At 41.3% G+C, this 27,078-nt stretch overlaps 2 protein-coding genes across 12 annotated transcripts in view; one reads left to right on the forward strand and one right to left on the reverse strand.

The window, feature by feature from the left end:
* Positions 1-790: 790 nt before the first annotated feature.
* LOC115579645 (sodium/potassium/calcium exchanger 1-like) lies at positions 791-20,017 on the forward strand. 2 transcript variants are annotated; one of them, XM_030413215.1, is made up of 12 exons: positions 791-2,172; positions 2,769-3,930; positions 7,716-7,901; positions 8,861-8,969; positions 11,130-11,183; positions 11,504-11,554; positions 13,303-13,380; positions 14,248-14,381; positions 16,934-17,173; positions 17,790-17,879; positions 18,247-18,413; positions 18,551-20,017. In XM_030413215.1, the coding sequence occupies exons 2-12, from the start codon at positions 2,941-2,943 to the stop codon at positions 18,798-18,800; spliced, it is 2,349 nt and encodes a 782-aa protein (XP_030269075.1). In that variant the 5' UTR covers positions 791-2,172; positions 2,769-2,940; the 3' UTR covers positions 18,801-20,017. The 2 variants fall into 2 exon arrangements, with proteins under 2 accessions (XP_030269075.1, XP_030269076.1); XM_030413216.1 differs by lacking the exons at positions 11,130-11,183; positions 11,504-11,554; positions 13,303-13,380 and having other exon boundaries at positions 18,551-18,800.
* Positions 20,018-21,319: 1,302 nt separating this feature from the next.
* Positions 21,320-27,078, reverse strand: part of LOC115580140 (C-myc promoter-binding protein-like) — an 87,649-nt gene continuing 81,890 nt past the window's right edge. For all 10 annotated transcript variants that reach the window (XM_030414106.1, XM_030414104.1, XM_030414105.1 and 7 more), the window contains 3 exons: positions 26,877-27,039; positions 25,972-26,036; positions 21,320-24,768 (listed from right to left, as the gene is read on the reverse strand). In XM_030414106.1, coding sequence (XP_030269966.1) covers positions 24,632-24,768; positions 25,972-26,036; positions 26,877-27,039 — 365 coding nt within the window. In that variant the 3' untranslated portion in view covers positions 21,320-24,631. The remainder of the gene's footprint in view (positions 24,769-25,971; positions 26,037-26,876; positions 27,040-27,078) is intronic.

Below are 27,078 nucleotides of genomic sequence, written 5' to 3' on the forward strand. Positions count from 1 at the left end.
GTTCCCACATAGTTTGAGACTCAGGGATGTGCTTGGTACCATTGGAAGGGTAACCCCCTCAAGTTTGTTCTAGAGTAAGTGTGATTCTATGACATACTGGCACAGAGTTACAGAGGTTGGAACACAGGTTTTGGTTTTCGTCCAATTCAAATGTCAATAAACTGACTAAGATATAAGGGCTCAGGTATGTCTATGGACACAGGAGACACAATTAGGCCATAGCCACAGGTCTCCGCTAGCTACACTCAAAATTTGAAGTGAAAAGACTAAAAAAATATTTTTCACAATTTTTTTTCTAAAGGCATGTCTGTGCGTTTTGCTTGGGTCCTATTTTTCCAAGAGCGCCTACTGAGATTCAAAGGCTTATAACTTGAGAACCCCTTTACCTAGAGACATAATCTTGGTCTCAAATGAAAGCTAAGACCCTGGGGTTTCTTGCTGGTTTGACACTTGTAGCTAGTTTGGGGTAAAAGTACATGGATATTCCCATTCTATGGACTCTTGGCGAACTATGAAAAAAAAATTGTGGCATGACGTTGTAGCTGTGGAAAAAGGGAACACTCCGAAGGTATGTAGGCATTCTTGCTTCTTGCAGTAGAGGGCTCTTTCTAATGTTGTGTCATGGTGAGTTTAGAAGGCTATTACATGGTCTGGAAATAACTTTTTTGGGCTTACAATAATCACGACAGTCTCAGCTTTCCAACAGTGAGTATATACTGTTAAGATCTGATGCTTAAAACTATTAGCAAAAAAACTATTCGTTTTTACGAAGGGTGTTCGTTTAGTGAAGGGTGTTCCTATGTTGGAACGGTGTTCCTTAAGTTAAGACACCATTTGGAACATTTTGTCGAATCGGTTTCTCAGCTCTGTCTTAAAACACAGTCAGGTGCCCATAATGTCATCTAGACCTCTCTTCCTAATGTACTTCTAATGTAAGGGGGCAAAATCCACAAAAAGTATTAATAAAAAAAGAATTCCAGAGAGAGTTTATCTGGTTGATAAGTTTAGATTGTTTAGTTTTTTTTTCCCCCAGGCTATTCCAATTTATGAATCAATATTCTTTAAAGTTCACACAGCTCAATGAATTTATTATCAACGTAATGTCATCAGATGATGCTGTGATCATCAGGACCCCTGACTTGCTGCGGGACAACTTAAACCTTTATTGTCCTTGATCGGACATTTTGGTGACCTCATGTAATGAACCAGGAGTGAAAACACCTGTGTGAATGAGCAGAGACTCGGATTGTAGGTACAATGTTTAGTATTTAACAGTTTTGATATTTTCTGGCTAAAGTTTGGGAGGTAGTTTTGATGATTAAGTGATTGTTTTATTATAAGTGCGGTCAGTGAAGAATGATTCGGTCATATTTAACTTGATTTATCACTGCTCCTCCTTATTTAGTCAAATATAGTAATAACCCGACTGCATTACACTTCAAAAGTGACATTAGAATTCCAGCCGTAATTGGTAGAAGTAAGGTTTGACACTGTGATACTGCAGAATGTGATGATAAACCATATGTGGGTTATGGGCACAGTCACATGTTCATATGTGCCAATTATACTGTGAATCATCACTGTTCACATGAGGCAAATCCACATGACACAAATGTAAAACAATTAAAGATAATTAAATTAAAAATGGAATGAAATAGCCAAGAGAATGAAAAATGTAATTATACATTTGTCAGCATATATATTACGCACATACAACAAATTTATCCCATCACTTGGTTTTTTACATTCATTATCATATTTGGTCTTTGTTATGGTAGATGATATACATTGTCTACATTTCTAAAAAAAAAAAAAAAAAAAAAGGCTACACCCGACCACACCCAAACTCCCCCTGTGAGCCTCTGGACATCTCATTAGACTTAACCCAACAGATACCGCGCTCACAGTCGCCTCACATCAAACTGGCTGCTGCGACTGGCAGCACAACAGGTTGAATGTTGGTGTATTGATACAGCGTTATGTGTGAAAGGGAAGGTGAGAGGTGTTCGGCTCCTAATCCTCTTACCAGCATTATGCTGAGCCTCGTTCAAGCCCTGACATGCGGTGCGCCCTTGTAGCTCCCCAAAACCCGGAGTCAGCATCTCTGCGTCCGTTACGCGCAGCTGGAGGGACGGTCCGCAGCGGCGAGGGGTCGAGCAGCCGGCGGTACAGGTAGGACCCGCACCACCACTCTCTGCACACAGCTGCTTTAGGGATTTTATTGTCTCTTTATTATCATTTTTGGACGTTAGTTATCGATTAAAGCTTTGCGTCAACCTGGCGTGATTTAATCCGCGCTGGTCTCAATTACTCCCGCAATTAAACCTCGACGCGCCCTTGTTAGTCACAGATCTGATGGTTTTCTTAACATGGACGTGTAAACGCACGGTGGGGTTAATTAATGTGTCATTAGTGATCGTTTAATGCCCGCGCGCATTTTAGCACGCTCTGTCCGTGCGCGCGCTCACGCCGTTACGCTAAAAATAATCGCTTAATTTCTGAAGTGATTGTTTTTCTCACGCCGGTCCGTTTTTTTGTTATGGTTTTAACATGTTCAACGTGTCTTTGTTGGATTCCTGCCTTGTGAGAAGCCAAAGCCTGTGTGATTATGTAGCCATAGTAACAGGTGGCTGTCTGCATCCCCATCACACACGCGCGCACACTTCTCCTCAATAGAGCTGCATCTGCAACTATGCAAGTAGGCAGGACACTGAAGGGGCACACATGGTGCTGATGATTTTCAGCTGAGTGTGTTTCTCTGTTTTCAGTCCTTCCACAGGTTGAGGCTGCCCGCTGCAAAAGATGAAACACACTGTGTGTACGTGTGTGTGTCTCTTCCCCGTCAGCGGTGTCTCCTTGCCACATATCGGTGCTGGAACCATCGAGGAATAGCGATGCACTTAACATAACTTCCTGTTTGGAGCTGAGACCACGAGGGCAATGAACGTGCACTCGCCTCCGAGGAGGAGACTCCGGCGCTGTCGCGTTCTCTTCTTCATCTCAGGTGTTCTGCTGTGTTTCGTCTACACGCTGACTCTGAAGGCCAGGCTGTCACAGCCACGAGCCTCCGCCCAGGCAGATGACGCTCTTGGAGCAGAGGGGGGTGATGATGATGTTGTGGCGGTCAACATTCGGGAGGTGATGGCATCCAATGAGACGGAGGAGGAGGTTGTCTCACCTGAGATCACCAAACCTCCTCTGGTGATAATCGTCAACAGGACAGATATCGAACAGTGTGTCTACGTAGATCCTAAACCTCCCAAACCGCCTCCGCCTCCAACTCCAACTCCGCCGCCAACGAACACCTCAGCTACCCCTCATCCTCCACTCCAGCCCCCTCACAGGAAGGGAGATTATCCAGAGGACCTCTTCTCAGTGGAGCAGCGACGGCAAGGCTGGGTGGCTCTGCACGTTATAGGCATGATCTACATGTTTGTCGCCCTGGCCATCGTCTGCGATGAGTTCTTTGTCCCTGCACTGGAGGTCATCACCAACAGTCTGGAGATCTCTGACGACGTGGCCGGAGCCACCTTCATGGCGGCCGGAGGCTCTGCCCCTGAGCTCTTCACCTCTCTGATCGGCGTCTTCGTCTCCCACAGCAACGTGGGCATCGGCACCATCGTGGGCTCGGCCGTCTTCAACATCCTGTTTGTGATCGGCATGTGCGCCGTCTTCTCCCGGGAGATGCTGCATCTGACCTGGTGGCCGCTCTTCAGAGACGTGACCTTCTACATCGTGGACCTCATCATGCTCATCATCTTCTTCCTGGACAACACGATCCTGTGGTGGGAGAGCATCTGTCTGGTGGCGGCCTACATCAGCTACGTGAGCTTCATGAAGTTCAACAGTCAGATCGAACAAGCGGTCAAGACCCAGCTCAACAAGCACATGAGCATCGTCAAGGTGTGGACCGCAGAGGAGCCCGAAAAGGTCAGTCGGTGTCACGATCACACACAATCTGGGGGAGAAGGTGTCTTAAAGATCGATGTCGTAGATGAATCTACTTCAAGACACGCAGCAGTGCCGAATGGTCTCATGAGTGTCACACTAGAGGTGTACAGAGCAGCCCTCTGACAGTGGTTCTATAATATCTGCGTCCTTCAGTGTTGATTCGAGCTGCCGCCTCCGGGTCAAATCAGCTCCATGCTTCAACAATCAGCTCTCCTTTCAACAAACCCCAGATAACCGATTACATGCATGAGTGGGATCCTTCACTGATTCAAAACATCAAATCAAATTTATGCTGCTCGTAAGAGTGTTAAGAGTGTTCCACGGTAACAGTTGTTTGAAATATACATCCTCTGATCAGAGTTGTGTCTGATGCCTCGAGCTGAAATGACTCATATGGTTCAAACTAGAGACAAAACAGTTAGACAGTTAATCGCCTCGCCAACTGACAGATAATTAAGAAACAGTTTTGATGATGCGTTGATCGTTAAAGTCATTATAAAAACAGAAACACCACAAATTCACAGGTTCTAGGTTTTCAAAAATGTGAATATTTGCTGGTTTTCTTTTTTGGTTTTCGTGACAGTAAGCTGAAGATCTTTTGGGTTTTGACTTGTTGGTTGGACAAAACAACATTTGAAAATTTTAATTTGCCTCCTTTGGGAAGTTTTCATAGTCATGATTAATTGTTTGGTCATAGATCAAACTGATAAATTAAGAAACCACAACCCCCATTCCAAGAAAGTCAGGATGCTGTGTAAAACATAAATTAAACATTATGTAATAATTTGACATGTGCTCAAACGGAAACAGTACAAAGAAATATATGTATATATATATATATATATATATATATATATATATATATATATATATTACATTTTGTATTGACTTGGAGGCCAGCAAACAAGTTGGCGGAGGGTCAACAAAAGACGAGAAAAGTTGAGAAACACTCCAAAAACACCTGTTCCACAGGTAAACAGGTTTCTTGAAAGGCTCAATTGTTCTCAAGCTGAGGTGTTAAACACTCGATTACACAAAAGATTTTAAAAAGATAAAATCAATATACAATTCCAGCCGAATTCGATAAAGGATCATTTTAAAGGGTATGGCTGATTATTTCTATTATTTTTCTTCACTGAATGGTTCTGCTAACAATCCTGATCTCATCTTTCTCTGTACCTCCTGAGCTCCATTCTGTCCCAAAACTATGAATATTATGATATTATCAGTGAGATGCAATGGGTTTCTTCATTACCATGAAGACACACACAACCCCAACAAAAGCACTATTTCCTCCTGTTTGGTAACATTTGATAAAAAAAAACAAAAAAACAACAACAGCAGTTTGAGGAAATTATCCAGGCCCTTTTCTGAGTAAAACTCATATTTCTAAAAATGACCTGAAGTGTTAAATGAGCTCTTAACAGCTGTTGTTGTTTTTTGAGCTTTTTTACTCATGTGCAACCACCAGTGAAGAGACAGAACATACAGTAATCAAAACAAACACGAGGGATGTGGACAGAGCAGACGTCTCTGCAGGTGAGTTGTGAACAGACAGTCCACACACAGTTGATTTGCTGTCCTTTCATCTCCTCGCTGTTGGGACTGCTGCCTGCTCACATACAGCGAGAGAGGGACAGTGGTTGGAGGTCTGAGCGGGTGACAGCCTGCATTTGTGTGAGATCCTTTGATGATGCGGAACAGAAAGGAGTCCAGGTGTCACAGACAGCGCGTCACACTGAACAAGTGATTCAAATGTCACTCTGTTCCTGCCACAGCCGTGAAATGCCACTATATAGATTCAAACAAAACAAATACACTGAAAATAAAGGAATAATTGGATTTAAACATCTTGTTTTTCTGCGGAATGCCTGCAGACTCAACAGCCATCTGCAGCTGACGGAGGGCAGGAAACGCCTGAGCCTGTAATTAACATGTAGAGCTGTGTTTCTCTATTTCAAGTATCAACCAGAACGTTCTCCAATTAGCCGGAGGCACGTCTGCTGTCGGTGTGTTCTCCTTTCGTCAGAACGCTGAGCATGCTGCCACATTAATGGGTCTAAACAAAAAATCCTCCTCCAGGAATTCCAATATATGCGTTTTTTATTTCACAATAATCCATTTTCCACAATCCAACAGAGTTTTCGGAGCGTTTCGTAGTCTTACCTCTTGAATGTGTTCAGAGAAGACAACCTGTTGAATGTACAGACATCTACACAGCACAGGGTATTGAGGATCATGTAACAGACACGGCTGATGTGATCTTTTGAAAGGATTTCAGTGGCTCGTATGACTCAGAGCAATTTACTCTAAATTGCACAAGTCATTTGCAGTTGCCAGGCTGCACATGGGAAAAAGAAATATACAAAATAATAATAATAATAAAAAGATCATTTGGAACGATTAGCATCATGTCTTGCGGATTTACTGGACAGGTTCTTTCTGGGTCTTTGCTTTAGATTTTATTGCGATCTTCAGATTATGACGGCTAGTACAGTTGCCAGTAGGGTGGTCCTGAGTACCATTTTTTGGGGGGCTCTGGGGCTTCGTTGGTGTGCACCTTTTGTGAGATACAGTAATAAAAATCTCAAAATTAAAAACCGAATACCCATCCAACAAACAAAGCGTATTGTGTGTGAATTCTTCTGATGATCAAATCTCAGATGCTCATCAAGAGGAAACAGGGTAAATAAAGGATCAAATTGCAAAAGTTTGTGCAAGTGTGCATGTAAGCTTCCACAAGCGCCACCTGAGAGTGTGTCTTAGGTCTTAGGTTTCTTGCAAATCAGTGGAGGTGGAATCCAGTGTACAACGTTAAGTCCAGTAAGATTACGTATACGTAAAGATGTCATATACATAACAGCAAGTGACTGATTGAGACCCAGATCCTCTTATAGCCGCAGCCGGATTAACCTGCTGGGGCAAAACTGAGCTGCCGGGCCCGTGTTAAATTGCAGACCCCCACAAATCATCATTAAACATCATCATTAATCTTTTCAGTTGACGTTAAGGTTTTGATGCAAAAAAATTATCATTTTCACTTTTGCACGGATCTTATCACATTTGACTACATCATGCAGGCCTGCCATATGAGCACAGCAGTAAGAGAAATAACAAAGGTGTCAGGTTGAGCTAATAAAGCAGATCCACTTTAAGGCTTAAGGTTCACACTGTGCTCTTTTGCTGATGGTAAATTCTCAGATTTACCATAGTGTTAACTAGATAGATTCGATTAAGGTCTGGCTCTTTGTTTGGTCTACCAAGAAACACTCTTACACCTTTGGAGGGCGCATGTCCACCCACTGACCCCCAGCGTTGACGTCCTCGACAGCAATCTGAGGAAGTCAGTTTGGCTTCTGGTATATTTTGTTGTGCATATTTTCTTTTAGGGCACTGTGTAGCCCACCTGGTAGAGCGTGCGACCAACAAGCCGAGGCCCAGTCCTAAGCAGCCGCCCAGGTTATATACCGGCCTGTGGCCTTTTGCTGCATTTCTTCGTTTCTCTCTCCTGCGCTCTCCATGTTCCTTTCCATCTACAGCTGTTCTATCCGTTGAAGAACAGCAAAAAAGCAAAAAAACACGATCTTCCTTTTTATAATCTAAAGGACAAATCAAATAATTGTAGAGAAATAGTGGTTATCGAACGTTATTTTCAGCTGTAGAATGAATGAACCTCACAACAATTCTTATCCCTGTATATATCTGCATGTAAGTTGAATAAATGAGGTGTTAAGAAGTGATCTAACTTCTCACTTAACTTACAGGACAGTGAAGCTCCAGCAGCACCTCCTCCTCCTGCTGCTCCCGCTGCGCTTCCTCCTGCTCCTCCGGCTGCTGCTGCAGCACCACAGGCTGAAGAGAAATCCAAACGGGAACCTGAACAACCTCCGAGCGGCCCTCAATGCAACAAATCCCCGCCGGACCCACAAGAGGACAAAACCAGACTAAGGGTGAGAAAAACTATAGTTTAGTGTTGTTGGTGTGGACTAGACAACCTGTTTTCATATCCTCATTTTATGTAACCAGCCGTTTCTGGCTTGCAACCATCATTTTTGCTTTACAGTTGTCAATATTTTATCATCTGTAGCTAGCTTAACATTAGCACAGTGAGTTGTTTGGAAACACTGTCTCCCGGCTGACTTTTCAGTGTTTCCAGCTGTCTCGTGTTAAGGTAAGAACCCTTTAAAAGTTGCCTTAAAGGTGCAATATGTAAGAATTTAGTCTGAAAGCATTCAAAACTTTATTAAAATCAACAGAATGTGAAGGAACAACACATTTGATGTCTGTATATTGTGTTACAAAGCATGATTAGCATTAGCATCCCCATCTAATGCTCTTGCGGAGTAAACACCTACACTTCCCCAATGCTCCAAGCTCCACGTCCGGACTGCTAGCTGCATAGCTAACTAAGCTAACTAGCTAACCACAGCTACATTTGGTAGCAGTTAGCAGCTACTCTTGTGACATGCTGCCCCCTGTTTGTATTGTATGGAATTTTACAGGTGCTCGCTAAAGAACGCACACAAAAAACACAATGGTTCTTGTATTGCAGTATAGAGAGAGTTAGTCCTGATGAGGAAACTAAGATCTCTCTGACTACAGCCCCACACACACCGCTTCAGGATGTGACAATCACTTTCTGGGGAAGGTTTCATTTATTTTACTTTAACAGTGTTGCAGTTGGTCATTCTCCATTTTAGAGCGTATTACAATTAAAGTTGCAGATCACGATTTGTTAAAAAAAAAAAATTCTCACATAATTTGTCATTAATATGTTAAGTATAAGCCGTCACTCAGCTATTTACAACACTGTGTCACATTTGGCCTTCAATGTTTTGCACTTGTTAAACTAAACGTTGCCCTAGAGTATTGTAGTTTCATCTCTGACTACATGTCTGCTGGCCTATAGGTGCGTCCTGTCCTGCAGAGAGGCGGCAGCTCGGCCTCCCTCCACAACACCTCGCTGAGGAGCACCATCTTCCAGCTGATGATCCACACGCTCGACCCTCTGGGAGAAGGTAACAACCCGAGCCAACAACAGTCCTTAAACTTTAAACTTCAGAACATCAGACTTTGCCGTCTGTGCCATCCAACTTGATTTACTGCACATCTGTATGCAGAAGGGCTGCAACATTTCATTATTATTTTTGTCAGTTACTTAGTTTAATATCAACTAAGTTATACTCTCATATGTGCCAATAAAGCGGCAAATCCTGAGTTAATTTGTGGCATTTTTGCTTGATATATCATTGAAACAACTGGTCGCCTAATTTTCCGGGGACCAACTGTTCCATGACATGTTCCAGTGACTCAGCTCTGGCCGTCCTGTACCTTCCTGTAAGTCAGGTTAGCGTGATGAACCGCAGCGACCTTCAACCTGTCCTCAGACTCAGCGGGGCCGCTGTCCCTCGCTCTCGCGGCACTCGGCCACCACTGATCCTTAATCAGCTTTTCAATATAGGCTAATAAAAGCTGGATAAGAGCCAGCGTGTGAGCAGACGAAGCTCTTTATCTGTATGGAACGAGTGCAGAGCAGAGACCGGCTCCGTGCAGCTAGACTGTATCTCATTATTGTGGTAAACTGTCAGCATATTAAACATGAACCTGAGGAGACTTAACTTCCTGACGACTGAATCTTTTTTCTGTTCAGTTACATATACACAGATGTGGAACAGCAACAGACAATCATGGTGAAAGTATTCAGATCCTTTACTTTAGTTAAAGTAATAATACTACACTGGATGAATACTCTGATATAAGTCCTGCATTGAGTAAGTATAATCAGGTAAATGTACTTAAAGCATTAAAAGTAAAAGTACTCGATGCAGAAAAATGTTGTGTACTATTTGATATTTCAGCATTAGGTTATTATTACTCATGCATTAAGGTAAAGTCAGGATTTTACTGTCGTTGGTTGAGTTGAAATTAATTTTGAATCATTTTGTATCGGGCTGCAGCTCGTGATTGATCTGCTCACTATGTCCTCCATTCATCAATTCTTTGGTTTGTAAAATAAACCAAAAAGCCAGATTTTTTCATCACAATTATTATTAACAGTCCAAAGCTCTAAACATAGTGTTAAAGTTGCGTAACGGCTATTAAAACAATTAAAGTTTGTCATGATAGTTGTCTGTTACTTTTCTGTCAATTAATTCATTGGTTAATCAACTTAATTGTTTCAGCTGCACTTGTGTGAAGTGTTATATAGTTTGAATTTAAATCTTAACATCATATTTAATGAGATCTTAATATGTTTGTCTTATTTATAAAGTAAAGCTGTACAAAGTGGTATAAGGAGTGTTGCAGTGGATTTATGAACTTGGACCCAAAGTGTAGACCGACAGGACAGGAGACGGTTGTTGTCTCAGTCTGTGGATCAGGTTCGGTTTCGGTTTCCGTTCCTTGTGTCAATACAGTCTGTGAAAACTCGGTTTTAATTTACAGTGCAGTTATTCCAGTACTTTTCATCTCTTACAGTAATTTGATTTAATGGTACCATTTTCCAACACGGGAGTTTGACTAATGAATATGTTAATGGTTACTAGACAGATATACGCCATTCAAAACTAACTTTTGGGTTGCCAGGTTGTGGCTGCTGTTTGTCCTTCTCCAGCATCGCTCTTGATTTGCATTTGTAGCCCGTTAGCTCAGACGTGGATTAATGTAGAAACCCTTTACTACAACATTGAACATCTGCATTAAGAGATGAACAAACTAACTCAGTTGACTTGTTGTAAAGTCATAAAACTCTCCACCGTTCATTAATGCCTCTAAATGGTTCAACAGGAAGTGAGAACACATTGTTTTTTGAGTCAGTGTTTACTGAACTTTGACAGTTTAATATCAGAGGACTTGAGGAGCCATTTGCACATGTTTGTGGGACTCGAAAAGCGTGTGAGAGCAGGAAATGTTTGAGCCGTTTGTGGTAAAAAAGCGCTTCTCACCTGTAGAAAGAAAATGGTGTTAATCTCAGCCCAGGTGTATCTCCAGTGTTGTACGAGGCGTTGCAGGAAATCTCTGACTGAAGTTGAAGTGGACGCAACAGGTAGAATGAAAGTGGGTCCATCAGGCAGGTGGTTTGTATCAGTTTAAATGGACAACAGGTGCCCTCGCAAAGAAAATGAATACATTGCTGATGGGTCAGAGGTTAAAACTGTTGCTGTGGGTTTCCATCCTAGAGACGGCCCTCAGAGGCGCCATTAAAACCCCCAGCCTGAGGAAAACCAGAAGAGGTAAGAGCGACAACAAGACGTCACTTGCTGTTGTTTCCTGTGGTGTCTCGTTGTGACTGCAGTGAATTTGTGTCTTCTTGTGTTCAAACTATAATTCATTCACATTTAACAGCAAAGGTGAATAAAAACAAACCTTCACATGAGCTTACTTTTTGCAAAATGTTGGTTTTGGAATTTGGAAACTGACCTCAAAAAGCGTTCAAAAAGTTCTCATTTTTATTTTTATTGTTATTTTATGTAGTATTTTCATCTAGTTGCATTTAATTGAAGGATCCCATAACTGGTGGTCAGTATTTAGTCTGTGTATCTCTGCCAATCAGAGACGTCCTTTAATGGTGACGTCAGAGGGGAGTCGTCAGTACAGAGGAAAGGTAAGACAGGAGGCATGTTGGTGTCGTGTCTGTTGTTGTTTTGCTCAGTCTGGTCTGCTTCTGTCCCAGAAACGTTTCTGCACTGATTTTAGACGGTTGACTTTTCAATCGGATGGTTGTTTGTCTTTATTGGATGTTTGCATGTTTGCATCCAGTTGTTTCTGTGTTGTTTTGAGGACCGCTGACCTTTTTCACACACTGGCTGCTTGGAAAACTTAATGCCATTGTCACAAGATTCTTACAGAATCTGCGTTTGCATCCTCATTTCTTTGGATCCAATAAAAATCTTCCACGACTTCTTTGTTTTTAGGGATTCACAAGTGCGTCCTCTTCAGTATGAATATGATTTGTTTTACTTATGTACAAAAATCTAAAACATATCTTGTATTTTCCTTCCTTATTCTTAAAGGAGTCATCACCCGGAAATCGCAGTTTCTCTCGTTAAATCATGCATATTGGTGTTGGACCTCTGTTGAAACTTGCCTGAAAAGCTGGAGTTTGAAAGTGGCTTATTTTTTTCGCTTTGGCTCTTTTTCCGTACAGGAATAGTGCACAGTAGTGCGCGTTCCTAAAGCACGAGATTTTGACTCTGCTCCTGTGGTGACGTTACCACAGGAGGCTACTTGCATAAGCATCGGCTCACAGCCGTCCTCAGCCAGAGTGAGCAAGCCGAATCTGCTTATTTCTCTGTCATTTTCACGCCATACATCGTGACCGCCAGCAGTAAAACTCGGGTCTTACATGTAAAACACGAGTGTGAAAAGTAAGAAGGAAAAAAAAAGAATTTACCATTCAGAGACATCCTGCTGTAAACGTGTCTCTCCACCGTCTCTGCCTCTTCACTCTCCCGTTCGGTTTCCGACTCTGGCTCGTACATAAATGCCTGAACTCCGTAAGGTTCGTCATTTAGTGTGTGCGCCATGACAGCGGGCTGTTTATGTTTTGGAGTCTGTGTGTGCATGCAGGCTCGCCCCTCATTCCGGCTCTGTCCTTCCTGCAGCCAATCAACGCGCGCCTCATTACATATTAATACAATGCACATCCGGACTGGTCAAAACCTCGCGCATAATCTCACGTGAGAAAGTCGCGGTATGAAAAAGTGTCAGAACAAGCTCTATGTTTGATTTTTTTTTATTTTTTTTTTTTCTAATAAGTTTTAAGAATTGATCCAAAGCGATCCAAGAGGGACTGGATATGTAAAAAACCAGGTGATGACTCCTTTAAGTAGAGATGTACATGTTTGGAGTACTTGTGCAAAAAACAAGCTATTCTTTTGACATGAACCTGTAGTAGTTAGTTAGTAAAGACTGCAGTACTTTTATTAAGGTCGTGCAGATTTAGGGGAAAACAGACGTTTTACAGACTCTCCTCTGAGTGAAGTGATATCGGGATGTTGGTTTACATTTTAGCAGAGGTGTGGGTCATTCTCCCAATTCAAGCATCGTTGGATTGGTTTTGTTTTAGGGGGGTTACTTATTCAAGATTCAGTTTGTTAATAATGATACAACCAGGATTAAACAACAAAAAACAAGTGTGTTGAATTTACTCACAAAAAGCAAAATCAAATAAATAGACGATTAAGAAATAAAACAATTAAAACCATTCTATGCAGATGTTTTACTGAATGGCCAGCGTGTGAGTAAAGGCGTGTCGACTTGGTTGCCCAAGACTGCTTGTGGACAAAGAATATCTTGGTTGATATTTAAAGGACTCATGTTGTTTGAGCGATTTATCCTTTTAATTTACAGCAAAGAACAAAGTAAAGCCCCTGAACGTCCCGGTCACGGGCAAATTACAAAGCAAGTCACATCACCGCCGCTCTGAAGGTGAGTTTTATGTAGAAGGTACAATCTGATGTTTCGATAAAGTCAGGTTAGAAGCTGACACGAAGATCCAAGAAGTGTATAAACCTAGTTTAATACGAAACATGGAAGCAGGTGTTGCTAGCAGTATTAATGTAATGTATTACTGATTTCCTCATATGAAACAAGTAAAATGAGCACATTATTTACTCTTTAAAGAGCAGTGCTGGCCATTTTTAAAAAAATCAGAAAGACCAGCAGGTAGTTACATTCTGTACCACCTTAACATTGTACTAAAAGTGGCCATTCCTTACATCTGAAGATTTTTTATTCAAATGTTTCTGTGATGGAGGTGCAGAAGCCATAACGGGGTTGTGATGGTTGCGTATCAATTGTCATAGATGGTTGGGGGGGTTAAAAGAGGTTGTTCTCCACAATCAGTGGAGCCTCTCAGCCAGCGTGTTGACAGTGCGTCACTGGGGAGTGAGGAGGTGCTTCAGAATCCGAGGCACAGAGCAAAGTGGGGCTGCAGGGAGCCTGAAGAGGCTTCAACAGGCCCGAATCAATCAACCCGAGGATTATGCAGATGGGGCAGGTCTCTGTGTGTGCGCACCCTTCTCCATGAGAAGAACATGTTTATCTCCAAAACACTCCAATCACGCTCCCTGGCACTTCATACTGGTCCACACAGCATAATAATTTAGTCGGTTTAACATTAAAACATGCATCCATGAGCAGTTTCAGTCAGAACTGTTTGAGGTTAAGACAGTTTACCAGACACGACATACGTGACTAAACAACCTGATTGGACTGTCATGGTCATCCACATTAATCTGCCCAATGTACAGCACAACATCTTTGTCATTCTGTGTTTTCTTCTTCTTCCTCCAGATGGTGACGCCACCTCAAACACTGAGCAGGCCACTGCTGCAGCGGGGGGCGCTGCAGCCGAGCCGTCCACCTCACAGCCTCAAAAGACAGAAGAGATGGGGGAGAAGACGGCCGACCAGCCGGACGAGTCAAAGGTGCACGGATGGTTTTAAACTCACTCTGACCTTTTCTAATATGAAGCTTTCAATCAGGACATATTTAAGCAAACAAACCCTGGTGGTAGGAGACCCTGGCCAAAAAAACTTGTAAAAAGGGGAAGCCAATGAGCCAGCCTGCAGTGGGCTCCAGCTCAACCGAATACAACAGTAAAATCATCATCCTTTTATTAATGAATGTATCAGCGATGATAAAAGTCATCATCCTGATCATAGGATCGCAGTACTTCCACTTCTACTTTACATCATAAACAGCCTAATATAAGTAACATTCATTGAGATAAACACCCGACAGCATCTGTATCCTCCCGACAGATTCCATGTTGCATCTTAACAACAACTTGACAACTGGGAAATAAGAGGTATTGATGAGCTTGTGAAAGTAATTAGCTGTTGATTCATAATATTGCTAGAAAGTATTAAGCACGGGACAATAAACCTAGAAAACAAACAGCTATTATCAGTCCGAGAGACAGAAAACAATCGTGACGCAGTGACTCGTTTGAGGCTGCTCCTGTGAAGTTTGATAGCAGAAGTAATCTACAAATTTAGGGAAACACATGTTCCCCATTAGCTAGTTGCTTATGAGTATGCTCTTTGTCAGTCAATATAAAGCGCCTTTAATGCCTCATTCTGGATGGACATATTATAGTAGATCCTCTGTTGGTTAATCAGTCTCAAACTAGTCATGAGTGGGTTATGAACAAGACCTCACTTCAGAATGTGAAACGTATTCTGAGTCACGAAGAAGTCATTTAGAGATATCCGGAGACTTTCAACACTTGGTGTGTGTGATTTCGCAGTGTGTCGCTCCAGGACCTTGAGTGAGAAACTTGAGTCCACTTTGAGGAGCGAGCTGTTGTTGCCAAATGATTAAGTATAATATTCACAGTCAGGAGACACTGATTCGTATCCTGTCTGAAACATGTTATTAAACGGTTGACTTTATTATTCTCTATAGTCTTCTCTTGCTGTCTGATTAGGTGTACGTGTGTTAAAAACGCGGTTTGGGTGTAGATCCTCCGTTCAACAACATTAAACACGTGTCTGAATGGAAAACTTCCCCCATGTGCATTTTGTTGTGGTCTCCTCTCCACTGAGAAACCAGGGTATGACGTGACAGAAACATGGTTGATCCGTCTAAATGACGGGGCGACATTTATCAAGATGTTCCAGGAGCAACACTAACACGGTGGTGTCCGATTGTACAGTTTAGCGTTTAGGTATTCAAGAATAGACTTTATTTATAATTGAGGGAAATCAATGAAATCAATCATCATAAATCATGTACAACTGTTGAGCTTGTAAGCAGTAATCAGGAGGTTCTGTCTTATTGGCCTTGTAGTTATACTCACAAAGGATAAGGCATTAATAACTACCTTAAATAACAATTATGCATTGTAATAACATACTAGTTTATAGCAAATATGTGTACCCTCATATAAAGTATTACCATAAATTCAGTTTTTAATGTCAAAATAATAAGGGGTGAAATTCAACATCCATCACAAACCTCCTCTGAAGCAACACATAACACAAAAGACAGCCCAGGGACCATCTCAGTCCAGCCCACGACGTCCTAACAGAAATAAAACTCTAAATCTAAAAAAAAATCAACAAAAGGGTCGCAGGTTAATGAATCTTGAGGTGATTAAATACAGTGAGTCCACTTTGCTATTTAGCTTGATTCCACCAGAGGGCGCTGTCTACATTTCAATTGGACAATTGGCCTCAAATTGACTCCTGCTCACTTACTTCAGGCGACAAGTTGGTGAAATTCAGCCATGTCAGATGTCTCCATCCTGACGTCCAGCAGGTCAGGTCACAGATGACGACTGACTGATAAACACCGGTCCTGCTCTGTGCCGCGCATTTCAACATCAGACGTGACGCTCGACTTTGTTGTTTTTTCAAAGAGAGGTGACGTCTCAGCTGTTCCTAATAGGCTAGATTATCTGGGTAGGCATTTTGCTTTTCATGTTGTCATTCATAGATATATAGGTTAGTTACAGTCGCATCTGTAAAACTGTAAGCAAGTTAATGTGGTCGTATACATGATGTTTGTTCATTAATAGTTATTATTAGCCTGATCTTTTCTTCTTTCGGTGCTGCATTTGGTACTGAGAATTACATTCACATAATTCAGCACTGTGTGTTTAATGTTTCCACTCAATGACCCACATTTTTATGGCCCCTCGTTTACATTTGGAAGCCAGAAAAAAACTGCCACCCCACTAATGCTTGATTTTTATGCGTCTGCATGATGAAGGCCGCCCTGATTCCTCGAGTTCAGCCTCCTAATCAGACTCTGAGAACAGGGTCAACTAAAGTACCGTTATTACCTCAGAGTGCATTTCAATGTAAATCACCAGCGCAGAGAGAGAATATCCTAACACATGATGTACAAGGATGTCATGTTCGTGTGGGTTACGTCGAAGAAAAGAGAAACACACGGATGCAAAGATAAAAGCAATTTTCTCACAAAAAAAAAAAAAAGAATGTCATCTCTTTCTCTTGTTTCTCTCCTGCAGGCAGCGGCGGAGGGCTCAGACGGCTCCGAGGGCAGCGGGGAGGACGAGAGCGGCGACGAGGAGAGCAGCGAGTCCGGTGGCAGTGAAGATGACGATGGAAAGAAGGAGGGAGAGGAAGAGGAGGAGAATGAGCCTCTGTCTTTAGAGTGGCCTGAAACCGGACGCAAGCAGGCCACGTATCTGTTCCTGCTGCCCATCGTGTTCCCGCTGTGGCTCACGCTGCCTGACGTCCGCAACCTGGTGAGTACGGACCGCCCTCGCGAAAACACCAAGGCAGCCGTAGCAACCAGCGCCTTTACTTTCACTCATCATCTATTATAGTTAGTACTCATATTCTGCAACACTATACGACCTACTCTGAACCTGTTTAGATTTCAGTGTATGCTGAAATAAAGCTGTGGTTCATCGAACAGATGTTTAGTGGGGCTGTAAATCATCAAGACCTCCCTCTGTATTATTTATTTAATTAACATGTTATTCCACAACAGACAGAAGGAACGTTTTTTGACGTTTTGACAATGTCATTTTAGACATTTTTTCAACTTCAGTCACAGACGTAGACGTCTGTAACTAAAGTTGAAATGATCTCTAAAACTACACTGTAAAACTACACCGTAAAAGCTTTTAAGGATGTCGACTGGACATCAGTAGTGAACTTTGAAAAGAAGTCTGAAAAAAAAACTTTAATTCTTGATGAAAAATGTTCAAAATGATCCGCCCCTGTGCTCTCATACATTCAAATGGGTCAAACAAATTACACTTAAGAAACATCTGCATTCATCTGGATCCAGATCTTTGTTTCATCATGTCGTGTGTTTTACTGAACAACCAGATGTGAAATGTCTTTTGTTTCCAGGCGTCCAGGAGGTATTTTGTTGTCACGTTTCTCGGCTCCATCCTGTGGATCGGAGTCTTCTCCTACATGATGGTGTGGTGGGCTCATCAGGTTTGTTTACGTGTTTACATCCAATGCGACACGTGTTTGTTACAGAGCCTGGGACATCTTTCAAAAGCCAGGCTTGTATCTTATTGATCTAAAGGATGAGGGGAATGGCAAAACATGTTCTCTCACATGTCTGTCAGTAGACAAATCTGTGTGATGTGAATGGTGATGGTGAGTGTTGATGTGAGCATCACAGGTCAGGCTTAATGTTCTGCATCAGTACAGTGTGTGTTTTTGGTGAAGTTTACCAGTCACATGCTGATGAGCTTACTGTTTAAAAACTGCAGAGATCGCCAGCCAAACAAGTTCAACGCTTTCAGAAACTCACTTGTTTGCTTTTTCATGTCTTCACCATTTTTGTGTGTTACAGGTCGGTGAGACTATTGGCATCTCAGAGGAGATCATGGGTTTGACCATCCTGGCGGCCGGGACGTCCATCCCTGACCTGATCACCAGTGTGATCGTGGCCCGGAAAGGTCTGGGGGACATGGCTGTGTCCAGCTCAGTGGGCAGCAACATCTTCGACATCACTGTCGGGTGAGTGACCGCAGCATCGTTTCTATACCAGCTGTAACTGACAAAAGAGGTGTAGGGATTTTGGATGTTAATATTTTTTTTTAAAACCATGTGAACTGCAAACTGGAAAGAAACATGTCTGTCTTCTCTGGTTTTAGTCTGCCGGTCCCGTGGCTGATGTTCACTCTGTTACACAACGGCGAGCCAGTAACCGTCAGCTCCAACGGCCTGTTCTGCGCCATCGTGCTGCTTTTCCTCATGCTCCTGTTTGTCATCATCTCCATCGGCGCCTGTCGCTGGAAGATGAGCAAGATGTTGGGCTTCACCATGTTCGTACTGTACTTTGTGTTCCTGGTCCTCAGCGTCATGTTGGAGGATCGCATCCTCATCTGCCCCGTTTCCATCTGAGCTGACGGGCAGAGAGCGAACCCCGCTGCTGCACACGACTTAGTACGTCCAGACAGGATCAGTACGGTACGTAGGATCCGTTAGATAGAAAACGAGCCCGATGTCAAGAGGCCGACCTGACGCACAGTAGACACATGGTAAGAGAAAAAGTAACTAAACGAGCAGTGATGTTAAAGGGGAAATCGACCCAAAACAACTTAACATACATGTGATCAACATTTTCCAGCAGCTACTTTGTAAGAGCCAGAATCACAAACCCATTTTCCAGTTCCGACAGTGGAACAAATAAAGTTGGGGCCATTATTTTCTAACAATCCCAAAATGCAATGTGCTGCATTTTAAACATGCAAACATTAAGGTCAGGGGGTGTCGCACACGTCAGTGATGAATATTTACTGCTCACAATGGAGTCAACTGTTGTGTGTCTGCTATTATAGAAAGTAGTAGAGTTGGGAGTGATTTCATAACCCTTAACTTGAGTAACTGTTTTTTCTACATTTCCCAGAATGCAGAAAGGTAGTTAGCCCTGATTAGAAAGCAAAGTGTGCTGATGTTGATTTAATTAGGTTTTTCAAGGTTTTACCTGCGACAGACACACAAAGACATTTAATACCTTTTCATACATTTAAGATGAATTCAATTAGTGAACAGCTTACATTAACAAAACTATCAAATGGGGTACAAACACACTTCACGCTCATTCTATTGCAAACCCCACTGTCAAGAAATACCAGAGCAAAATCCCAATAATTAAAATGTTTGTAATGGATCTGCATTATTCATGTGAGTCGCTGATTGAATTTTGTGTATGTCTGCCCACAAATCATCTCCCGTTGGGAGATGGAACTGTCTTGTACCTGAACCTGTCTACCTGTAATAGGTTAACTTTTCTCCTTAAATGGTAATTCCTGTATTTTTTTAAACCTCTCTGAGAGATGAGTTGTTACAGTTGTTTGTTGCCTCATGTGACGGTTAAGTCAGCCATGACTTTGGAAATAAATTCTTGTTAGCAGTTCCTTTAACTAAACTTCAGACTCACTCACGTTTCCATCATCGCCTTCATGCAACAACTCACATATTTCTAGACTTCAGAGCCAGATTTCTCTACAACAGAGAAAAAAAAAGTGGGTTCCCAGAGGAAACGAAAATTGGAAAAGAGATCTCAGTAGCGTCTCATTCATTTCTCCTAGACAACTATGAGATCTATGTGAGACCAAAGTGAGGCTGCGGCTGATTTCTCCTGTTTCTCAATTGTTTCTCCTGAGAAACAGGTGCAGAAAATCTCAACTTGGGCTCCCTGTAAGTTTCAAAGGAGATCTCATCAAGCTCTCAATGAAGTTTCAGAATGTCTCCCCTGTGATGGAAAGGAGCAAGGTTTAAGCGATAAAGTCTCAAGTCTCACCTATTGCTCCTAAGGAATTTTAGGAGAAACAAATGAGAAATGTTTGAGACCAAAAAAGAGTACGAGACTGAAATGAGAATTCTCATTGAGCTCCTTTACGGCTCCATAGCCATAAAGGAGCAAGCTTTGAGCAGTAAAATTTTCCTCTGGGTTTACACATATATGAATTTTGTTGTATAAATCACCTGTATTAACATAAAAATGCTTATAAGAATCTATGGGATTATGTGTACAGTAGGGAAAAAAATAATGTGGATTTACTGTAGAAATGTGTCTTTATACAATCTCTCCAATCACTTTCTCCCTGTGAAAGTATTGGACTTTGGTGCAGCTCTAGAAGGAAACAATCCCTTTTTGATTTGCGGGTGACTGACACCAAATCTCAAACTGTTGTTTTAGCTGGCTGATACATTTTCTGCTACAAGACTCCACGGTAGCTGTTGGAAATATCAGAGATCAGGCAATCGGCTCATTTATCTACAACGTAAATAAAACAGTCAGAAATGCAACAAACAGCACATCCCCACCGACTGTTACAGTGAACCGTGTAAGCGTTTTGGGTGGAATTTTCCTTTAACATTGTGAGCATAATGCTTCTGGAACCTGAGGACGTTAATAGGTTAATTCATTAAATTCATTATGTCCGTCACAGCAGTGAAGGTTCAGTTTCACCGTGCAGCAAATCAAAACCTCCTGGATGCAACTTCAGTTTTCTGCTCAGCATTTTCTGAACCGTGTTGCTAAAACTTTGTTCTGTATTCGACCAAACTAGTGTTTGTTCGTGTTTCAGTGTTTTTTTGTGTGAACAAATATTTGATTTTGTCAACATGTGGAGAGAAACAGTGATTGTGTGTGTGTCAGACTGTCTTAGCTGTGAGAACAAACCTGACCGGTGTCATGTTGTCAGATGTTAGTCTTGTTAAAAGCTCTTGGTGGATTGAAGTGGATGCAAACTTGTATTGTTGATAGGAAAACTATCAATATCTCAAATTAATACTCCATGCTGCAATAAATTATTTTTTTAACAGTGAGCTGGATTTGTGTGTGCCGTTTTTACGGGAAGGTCAAAAGTTAATATTGCACTGATCATTTAAAAAGAGAAGAAAGCCGCCATCACTGAGAGTGTATAAGTGATTTTATTTACAGTTCCAGTCCTGTAGATCTGGTCACTGTACAGAACCTTCACCACATCTAAAAAGGATCTTCGCACATGTGTGAATAAACTGTTATAAAATGTGATTTCTACAAAGGGCGAGTTAAAATGTACATGGCGCCAGGTTCTGCAAAATCATTCATTTGTACAACTTATTAACACAGAAAAAAATAAAAAATAAAATCCACAGATGAATGGCAGCTGATGTGTCCTCGTCTCCTGAGCTCGCCCGCTCGACCAGCTGAAAACAGTCAGTTCACTTTTAAGGGGCAAAGTGCAACTTGTTGACCGCAAATCACGTACATGGTTGAAATTCATGAGACCTTCACGAGTTTCAGGTCCTCCTTCAACCATCTCGTCAGTCCGTCAGTCGTCATTTTTGATGAACACAAAAACAAGTTCTTATCTGTCCGAAGTCCAGTTCCATCCAGAATGTGACTGATCAGGTATTTCTCTGCTTAATGTAACTGATGCACACTGGTATGTGCTCAAACAGCAAAAGTCAACTTAAAAACACATGCTGCCATCTGTCACTGCATCATTAATAATTCCTGTGGACACTAAAACAGAATCCCTTTTTGGTTTTAATTTGATATGATGGAGATAAAACACATACTGAAACAAGATGACTAGATGTCACCTTAGACGATATTTTCTTTTTCCCAAAGCTGCACTAAGGGCTTTTTACAGAACTTCACAGATGTTTGATACTAAAAACTACAGATGACAATCATAGAATCTCATAATGCACCTTAGACAATCACGTTTGTACCCTTCAGTTGATCTGGTTCATTCATCACTGTCACAGGCTTAACACGTAACTGTATAAAAATTAGAGCTGCACAATTAATTCAAATGATATGAAGGTATGATATGATAGGCCTAGCGCGACATTCAAAATTGTCAAAGCTGCAGTTTTTTAATGAAGCTAAGATATGTGACTTAACAGCATTAAAATGAAATAGTGTAGTGCAGCAGAGACGTCCTGACCTACAAATCTTTGTTCCTCCTCACAAAGACACACGTTTGTTTGGTTCAGACCTCAACAAATGTCACATTTAATGATTTTGATTTTTATCTTTTTCTGCGAAAATTAAAATTGTGATGCAAAAATGATCATTTCCACTAACCCCTGTTGTGCAGTCCCAATAAACATTCAGATATGTGGTTGTAGAACCAGAAGCTGGTTTTAAAGTTGTAAAACTAAAATGTAAACACAGCTATGAAGACAGCGACAGGCTGGTTAAAGCGTTTTGCTGAAATATCACCTGTCTTCTTCGTCAGACTTACTTGTTTTGGTGAGAACAATGTACCAGAAGTATGAAAAAAATAAAATCCAAGTTGAACTATATACCTGGGGTCTCATTTATAAAACTCCGTGAAGAGTCCACACTTAATGTTTCTGTAAATATAAAAGAGGAAATAATTGTCTGCTAAAAAAAATATTCTGATTTGAAAAATCTTGCGTAAGGCCAGTTTCCTTTTAGAAATCCCAAATTAACTTCGAAATGTACACACATGGATCAGCCTCATCCCACCCTCTCCACACCCACATTCAAACATAAACTGTCAGCGCAAAGCACCACCTGAATGTTAATGCGTAGAAATGAGCCGGTTGAACAAGTGTGAAATCAAATGTGAGCAGCATTATTATGAGTAGAATAATGCCTCTCACATTTCATTTTTACAACCTGGTTTCAGTTAAAAATTTTCACACGGGTCAGTTTAGTCACAGGTGTGCACATGTTCCTGTCAACTTTGTTTTTATAGACCACAACTTCTGTGTGGGAAGCAGCGTGAAGAAGGTTTATAAATGAGGCCCCAAACTGTAGCCTCCAGCATGAACATGATGTTAAATCACCCTGTTTGTTGTTCATCAGCATGGACGGTGACCACAGACTGAAAAGTGACTGTGCTGGTTTCTTATTTGGTTTTGTATTTTTTTTTTTTTCAAAGCAGCTTCTGTATATTTCGGACAAGCCGTTCATGCTATAGTGAGCTCTCTCCCAAACTTAAATTCATCTCTAAACTTGGGTAAAACCACAGAAATAAATGTAAACTACATCTTAATCACTTTGTCCCAACAGTAACACAGAGATTGGCTTCATTTGCTGCTGATCACACCGAGATGTGTCGCTTGAAGCGTGTTGTTGGTGAAACTGTTGTCTTCCTACATTAATGAGCTTTTTCTCCAAGGCTTTTAAAGCAGCCAGCCTGTAGCAACAAGTCTCTGCATGATTGGGGCCTCCATGGACAAGAAAACTAAAAAATTACTGTTCATATGATGAATAATTATTTAACGTTCAAAGATGTTTTGTAAACAAACTTAACAGTGAAATGAAATATAGAGCACTATTGTAAGTGGCAACACAGCAGACATTTACATTCAGACTAACATTAAAGGCAGCTTAAAAAGTGTTTTTAAACATTTTAATTAGGGCTGCAACTAAAGATCATTTTCATTATGGGTTAATCTGCTGATTATTTTCTCTTGATTATTAATGGAATTGTTTTTTGTCAATGAAAAGTTAAAATTAGTGAGAAATCGGAGCAATGTGTTAAATCTGCTTGGTTTTTTTTCGGACCAGCACTTCAAAACTTGAAGATATTCAATTCACTGTCAAATACAGGTTTGATTCAAGTTTTCTGTGGTTTCACTGATCATTGTAGCTCTAATTTAAATGTTTTTTTATTTTTTTATTTTATTGCCCCAACTCATAAAGCAGTTCCAGTTTGATGAAAATGAGCAGCGATTGTTCAAGTTGTGCTGGTTTTAAACTGCGAGACAACAACCACACAACAAACACTATGCCCGACAAACAGAAGACACTACAATAAATAAAGCTTACTTTGTATAAATAGAGTTCAAGTTAAAATATTGCTGATATTAGTCTTCATTATGCTGCAGGACTATACAATATAAATGTTGTAGTTTTTAAAAAAACTTTTACTGTTGTGTATTTACAGTGTGTCTGTATAATTTTCACAGGATTTTTCTAAGAAACCAGGTGAGCGTCACTCAACAACACTGCATGAAGTCATGTTATGAACAGTGAGTGTGTTTCCTTCACCACTTAGCTGAGATAAAGTCTGCAAAATTATTATTTTTTGTTTGGGGCTACATGACGCTGACTGCGGTCAACTGCGCCTTTTTGATTATTTTTCTCAAAACGTCACCGTAGTGCACATTCACAGTCTTCCAACAGGTTTCCTGAGCTCGTCTTAAAGCGATGAAATAGATGGTGAGGGTTTCTCCTGGTGGGTGAAGGTGAGTGTTTACAGGTAAGGCTCTCCAAATGTCCTGCGGCACTCCATCACCCCCGTGCTGGGAGGTCGGTCACAGTTGTGGGTCAGTTTCACCAGGCTGGGCATGAGGCGGTCGTACGCCAGCTTATACTCACGATCAAAGGCGTCTGGGGGATGAAGAGAAGACTGATCAAAAACATGTGGGTGGGGTCTTTTTACGATTTTCATCCTTCACAGGCGCTTGCTTGTCAATGTTTTTCCATCAACAATAGACAAAATGACATCGTGCAATGATACAACTGACACTGCTGTAAAATAATGGTAGACAGAAGCCCCTTTTGGTAAAGGCTGCAATGTGCCGCCTTGTCTATCTAAAAGGGAGGTGTAATATTCCTCCTTCCTGGGGTAGGCGTAAACATGTGATGTGACGTGAAGCACAAAGTTCGGCATGAACAGTGAAGCAGGTCGAATTTTGTCTTCACAATAAGAGTTTTACATTGCACCCCATTGGAGTTTAGAACTGGGTTCTTAGCGGGGGGCTTTTAATTTGAAAGTAGCGACCGTTAGTAGCTTGCCGCTAGAACAACAAGCAGACAACGAAGACAGCTACAGAGACCGAGGAGACGCTAGCATCTCCTGGATCTCAGCGGCTGTCCAGTTGCTCATCTTGACGTCCGCAGATGAAGTGATGGACTGACTGCTGTGATCAGCTGTTTCCTGGTTTTAAAACTCCACGGCTGTGGGTCGCACAACAGTGCATGTCATCGATACCTCCGCCAATCTCAAGCAATTGCCGGCACATTGACTGCTTGGATTTACATAACAATGGAGGTGGAAATAAGTGTACCCTCCATAAGGTGGAAAATTGGTGGACCAAAACAGACCTGCAATATACCGCCTTCTGTTCAAATCCACAGACCTAGCTGCAAAAAGGATGGCCAAATTGGCGGCTTGCTGCCCAGTATAAAAACGGCTTGAGTTTGTACAGAACTCCTTCAAGCCTGTAACATTTGACAATATGACAATATTTAAATATTAAACATGCAATATATTTGAGTCTAAAATAATACAAATTAACACATTTATTTAGTGTGAAAAAATAACAGCTTGGATATTATGTTAAAGAATCTATGCATTGTGTTGCAGAGATATATCTGGAAGTCACAATGCCAACCAGCTACCTCCTAACCACACTGTGCCTCAAGAGCAATTTATTACAACCGCTAGCTGTGCGGCTAACTGAGTAAAGTATCCCATAGCAGCTACACTAAGCAGCAGTTAGCAGTTACTCTTGTAATATACTTCTTACATATTTTACCTTTAAAAATAGTTCAAAGTAATTCATTATGACTGTCAAACTTGTGACTCACCAATATCAATGTTATCTTTTCCCAGAGCCACCAGGGAGAGGAAGAGGATGTCCCGGTACAAACTCCTGAGGACAAGAGAGGCGAGCAGTGAACAGTTTTATTTTACAATATGACTCAGTTTTCTTGTAAAACTTAATTTCAAACATAGAGATCGAATTAACATTTGTACTTTTAGGAACTGTTATGAATATATTATCCTATGTATAGCATCAGAAGTAAAGTGCAGAATGTTTTATTATGGAATTGAAAATATCTATAGATTCATTTGGATGTCGCAGCACATAAAGGTGGAGCTAATTTGAATGACCTTATGTACTGCTGTGTATCTTAATCTATGATAATACATAATCATTTATTTGATAATTGTAATTACTGTATTCAGTAATTGCAATTGAATCTGAATCTTAAAAGTAACTAGCAACTTAAATGAGAAAATACATGTAGAAAGTAACATATTTCTGTCTGAGATGTGGAGTAGTTCTATTAAGCAATAAAAAATGGAATTGCTCAATTAAAGAACATGACCTCAAAATTGTCCCTAAGTACAGTACTTGGATAAATCTACTTAGGTACTTTCACCACTGATACCGGCATTAAAGCAGTAAACATTAATCTTATTACAGCTACTTTTCAAGAGGTTGATTGATACTCAGATTTTTGGAGGAACTACGTAATGTGAGAGTTTCAGAATCAGAATTTTGTTTATTTGTCCTGCAAACAGGGACATTTCTTCATCACAGCAGCCAAAGGACAGTAGTATTGTAATAAACAATAGTAATAGTAAAAAAAATAAACAATACAATAAAAAAAAGTAGGAAAGTAAGTTTACACACTGAAGAAACTCTTCGAGAGGTGAAGACTGGAGTTGAATAAGTATAAACCTAATCTGACATGTTAGTGCTGACCTCTGCCGTTTGACCCCGAGCGTCTGTCCCAGCAGCTGCAGCAGCTGAGCCATCGGCCGGCTGACGTCGTTCCTCTGGATGCTCTTCACGACGCTCTGCAGCAACTCCTCGCTGAATGGCTTCTCCTCCTCTGAGATTGACCGGGACAGAGGGTACCCCACATCTACACAACACACACACACACACACACACACACACACAC

The sequence above is a fragment of the Sparus aurata genome, chromosome 4 (genome assembly GCF_900880675.1).
Source record: "Sparus aurata chromosome 4, fSpaAur1.1, whole genome shotgun sequence".
Taxonomy (NCBI): Eukaryota; Metazoa; Chordata; class Actinopteri; order Spariformes; family Sparidae; genus Sparus; species Sparus aurata.

Coding starts and splice junctions, on each gene's coding strand:
- LOC115579645 (XM_030413215.1), top strand. CDS start 2,941: ATGAACGTGCACTCGCCTCCGAGGAGGAGACTCCGGCGCTGTCGCGTT. Junction 11,555..13,302: donor GTCGTCAGTACAGAGGAAAG/GTAAGACAGGAG, acceptor TTTAATTTACAG/CAAAGAACAAAGTAAAGCCC. Junction 17,174..17,789: donor TGCCTGACGTCCGCAACCTG/GTGAGTACGGAC, acceptor TTTTGTTTCCAG/GCGTCCAGGAGGTATTTTGT.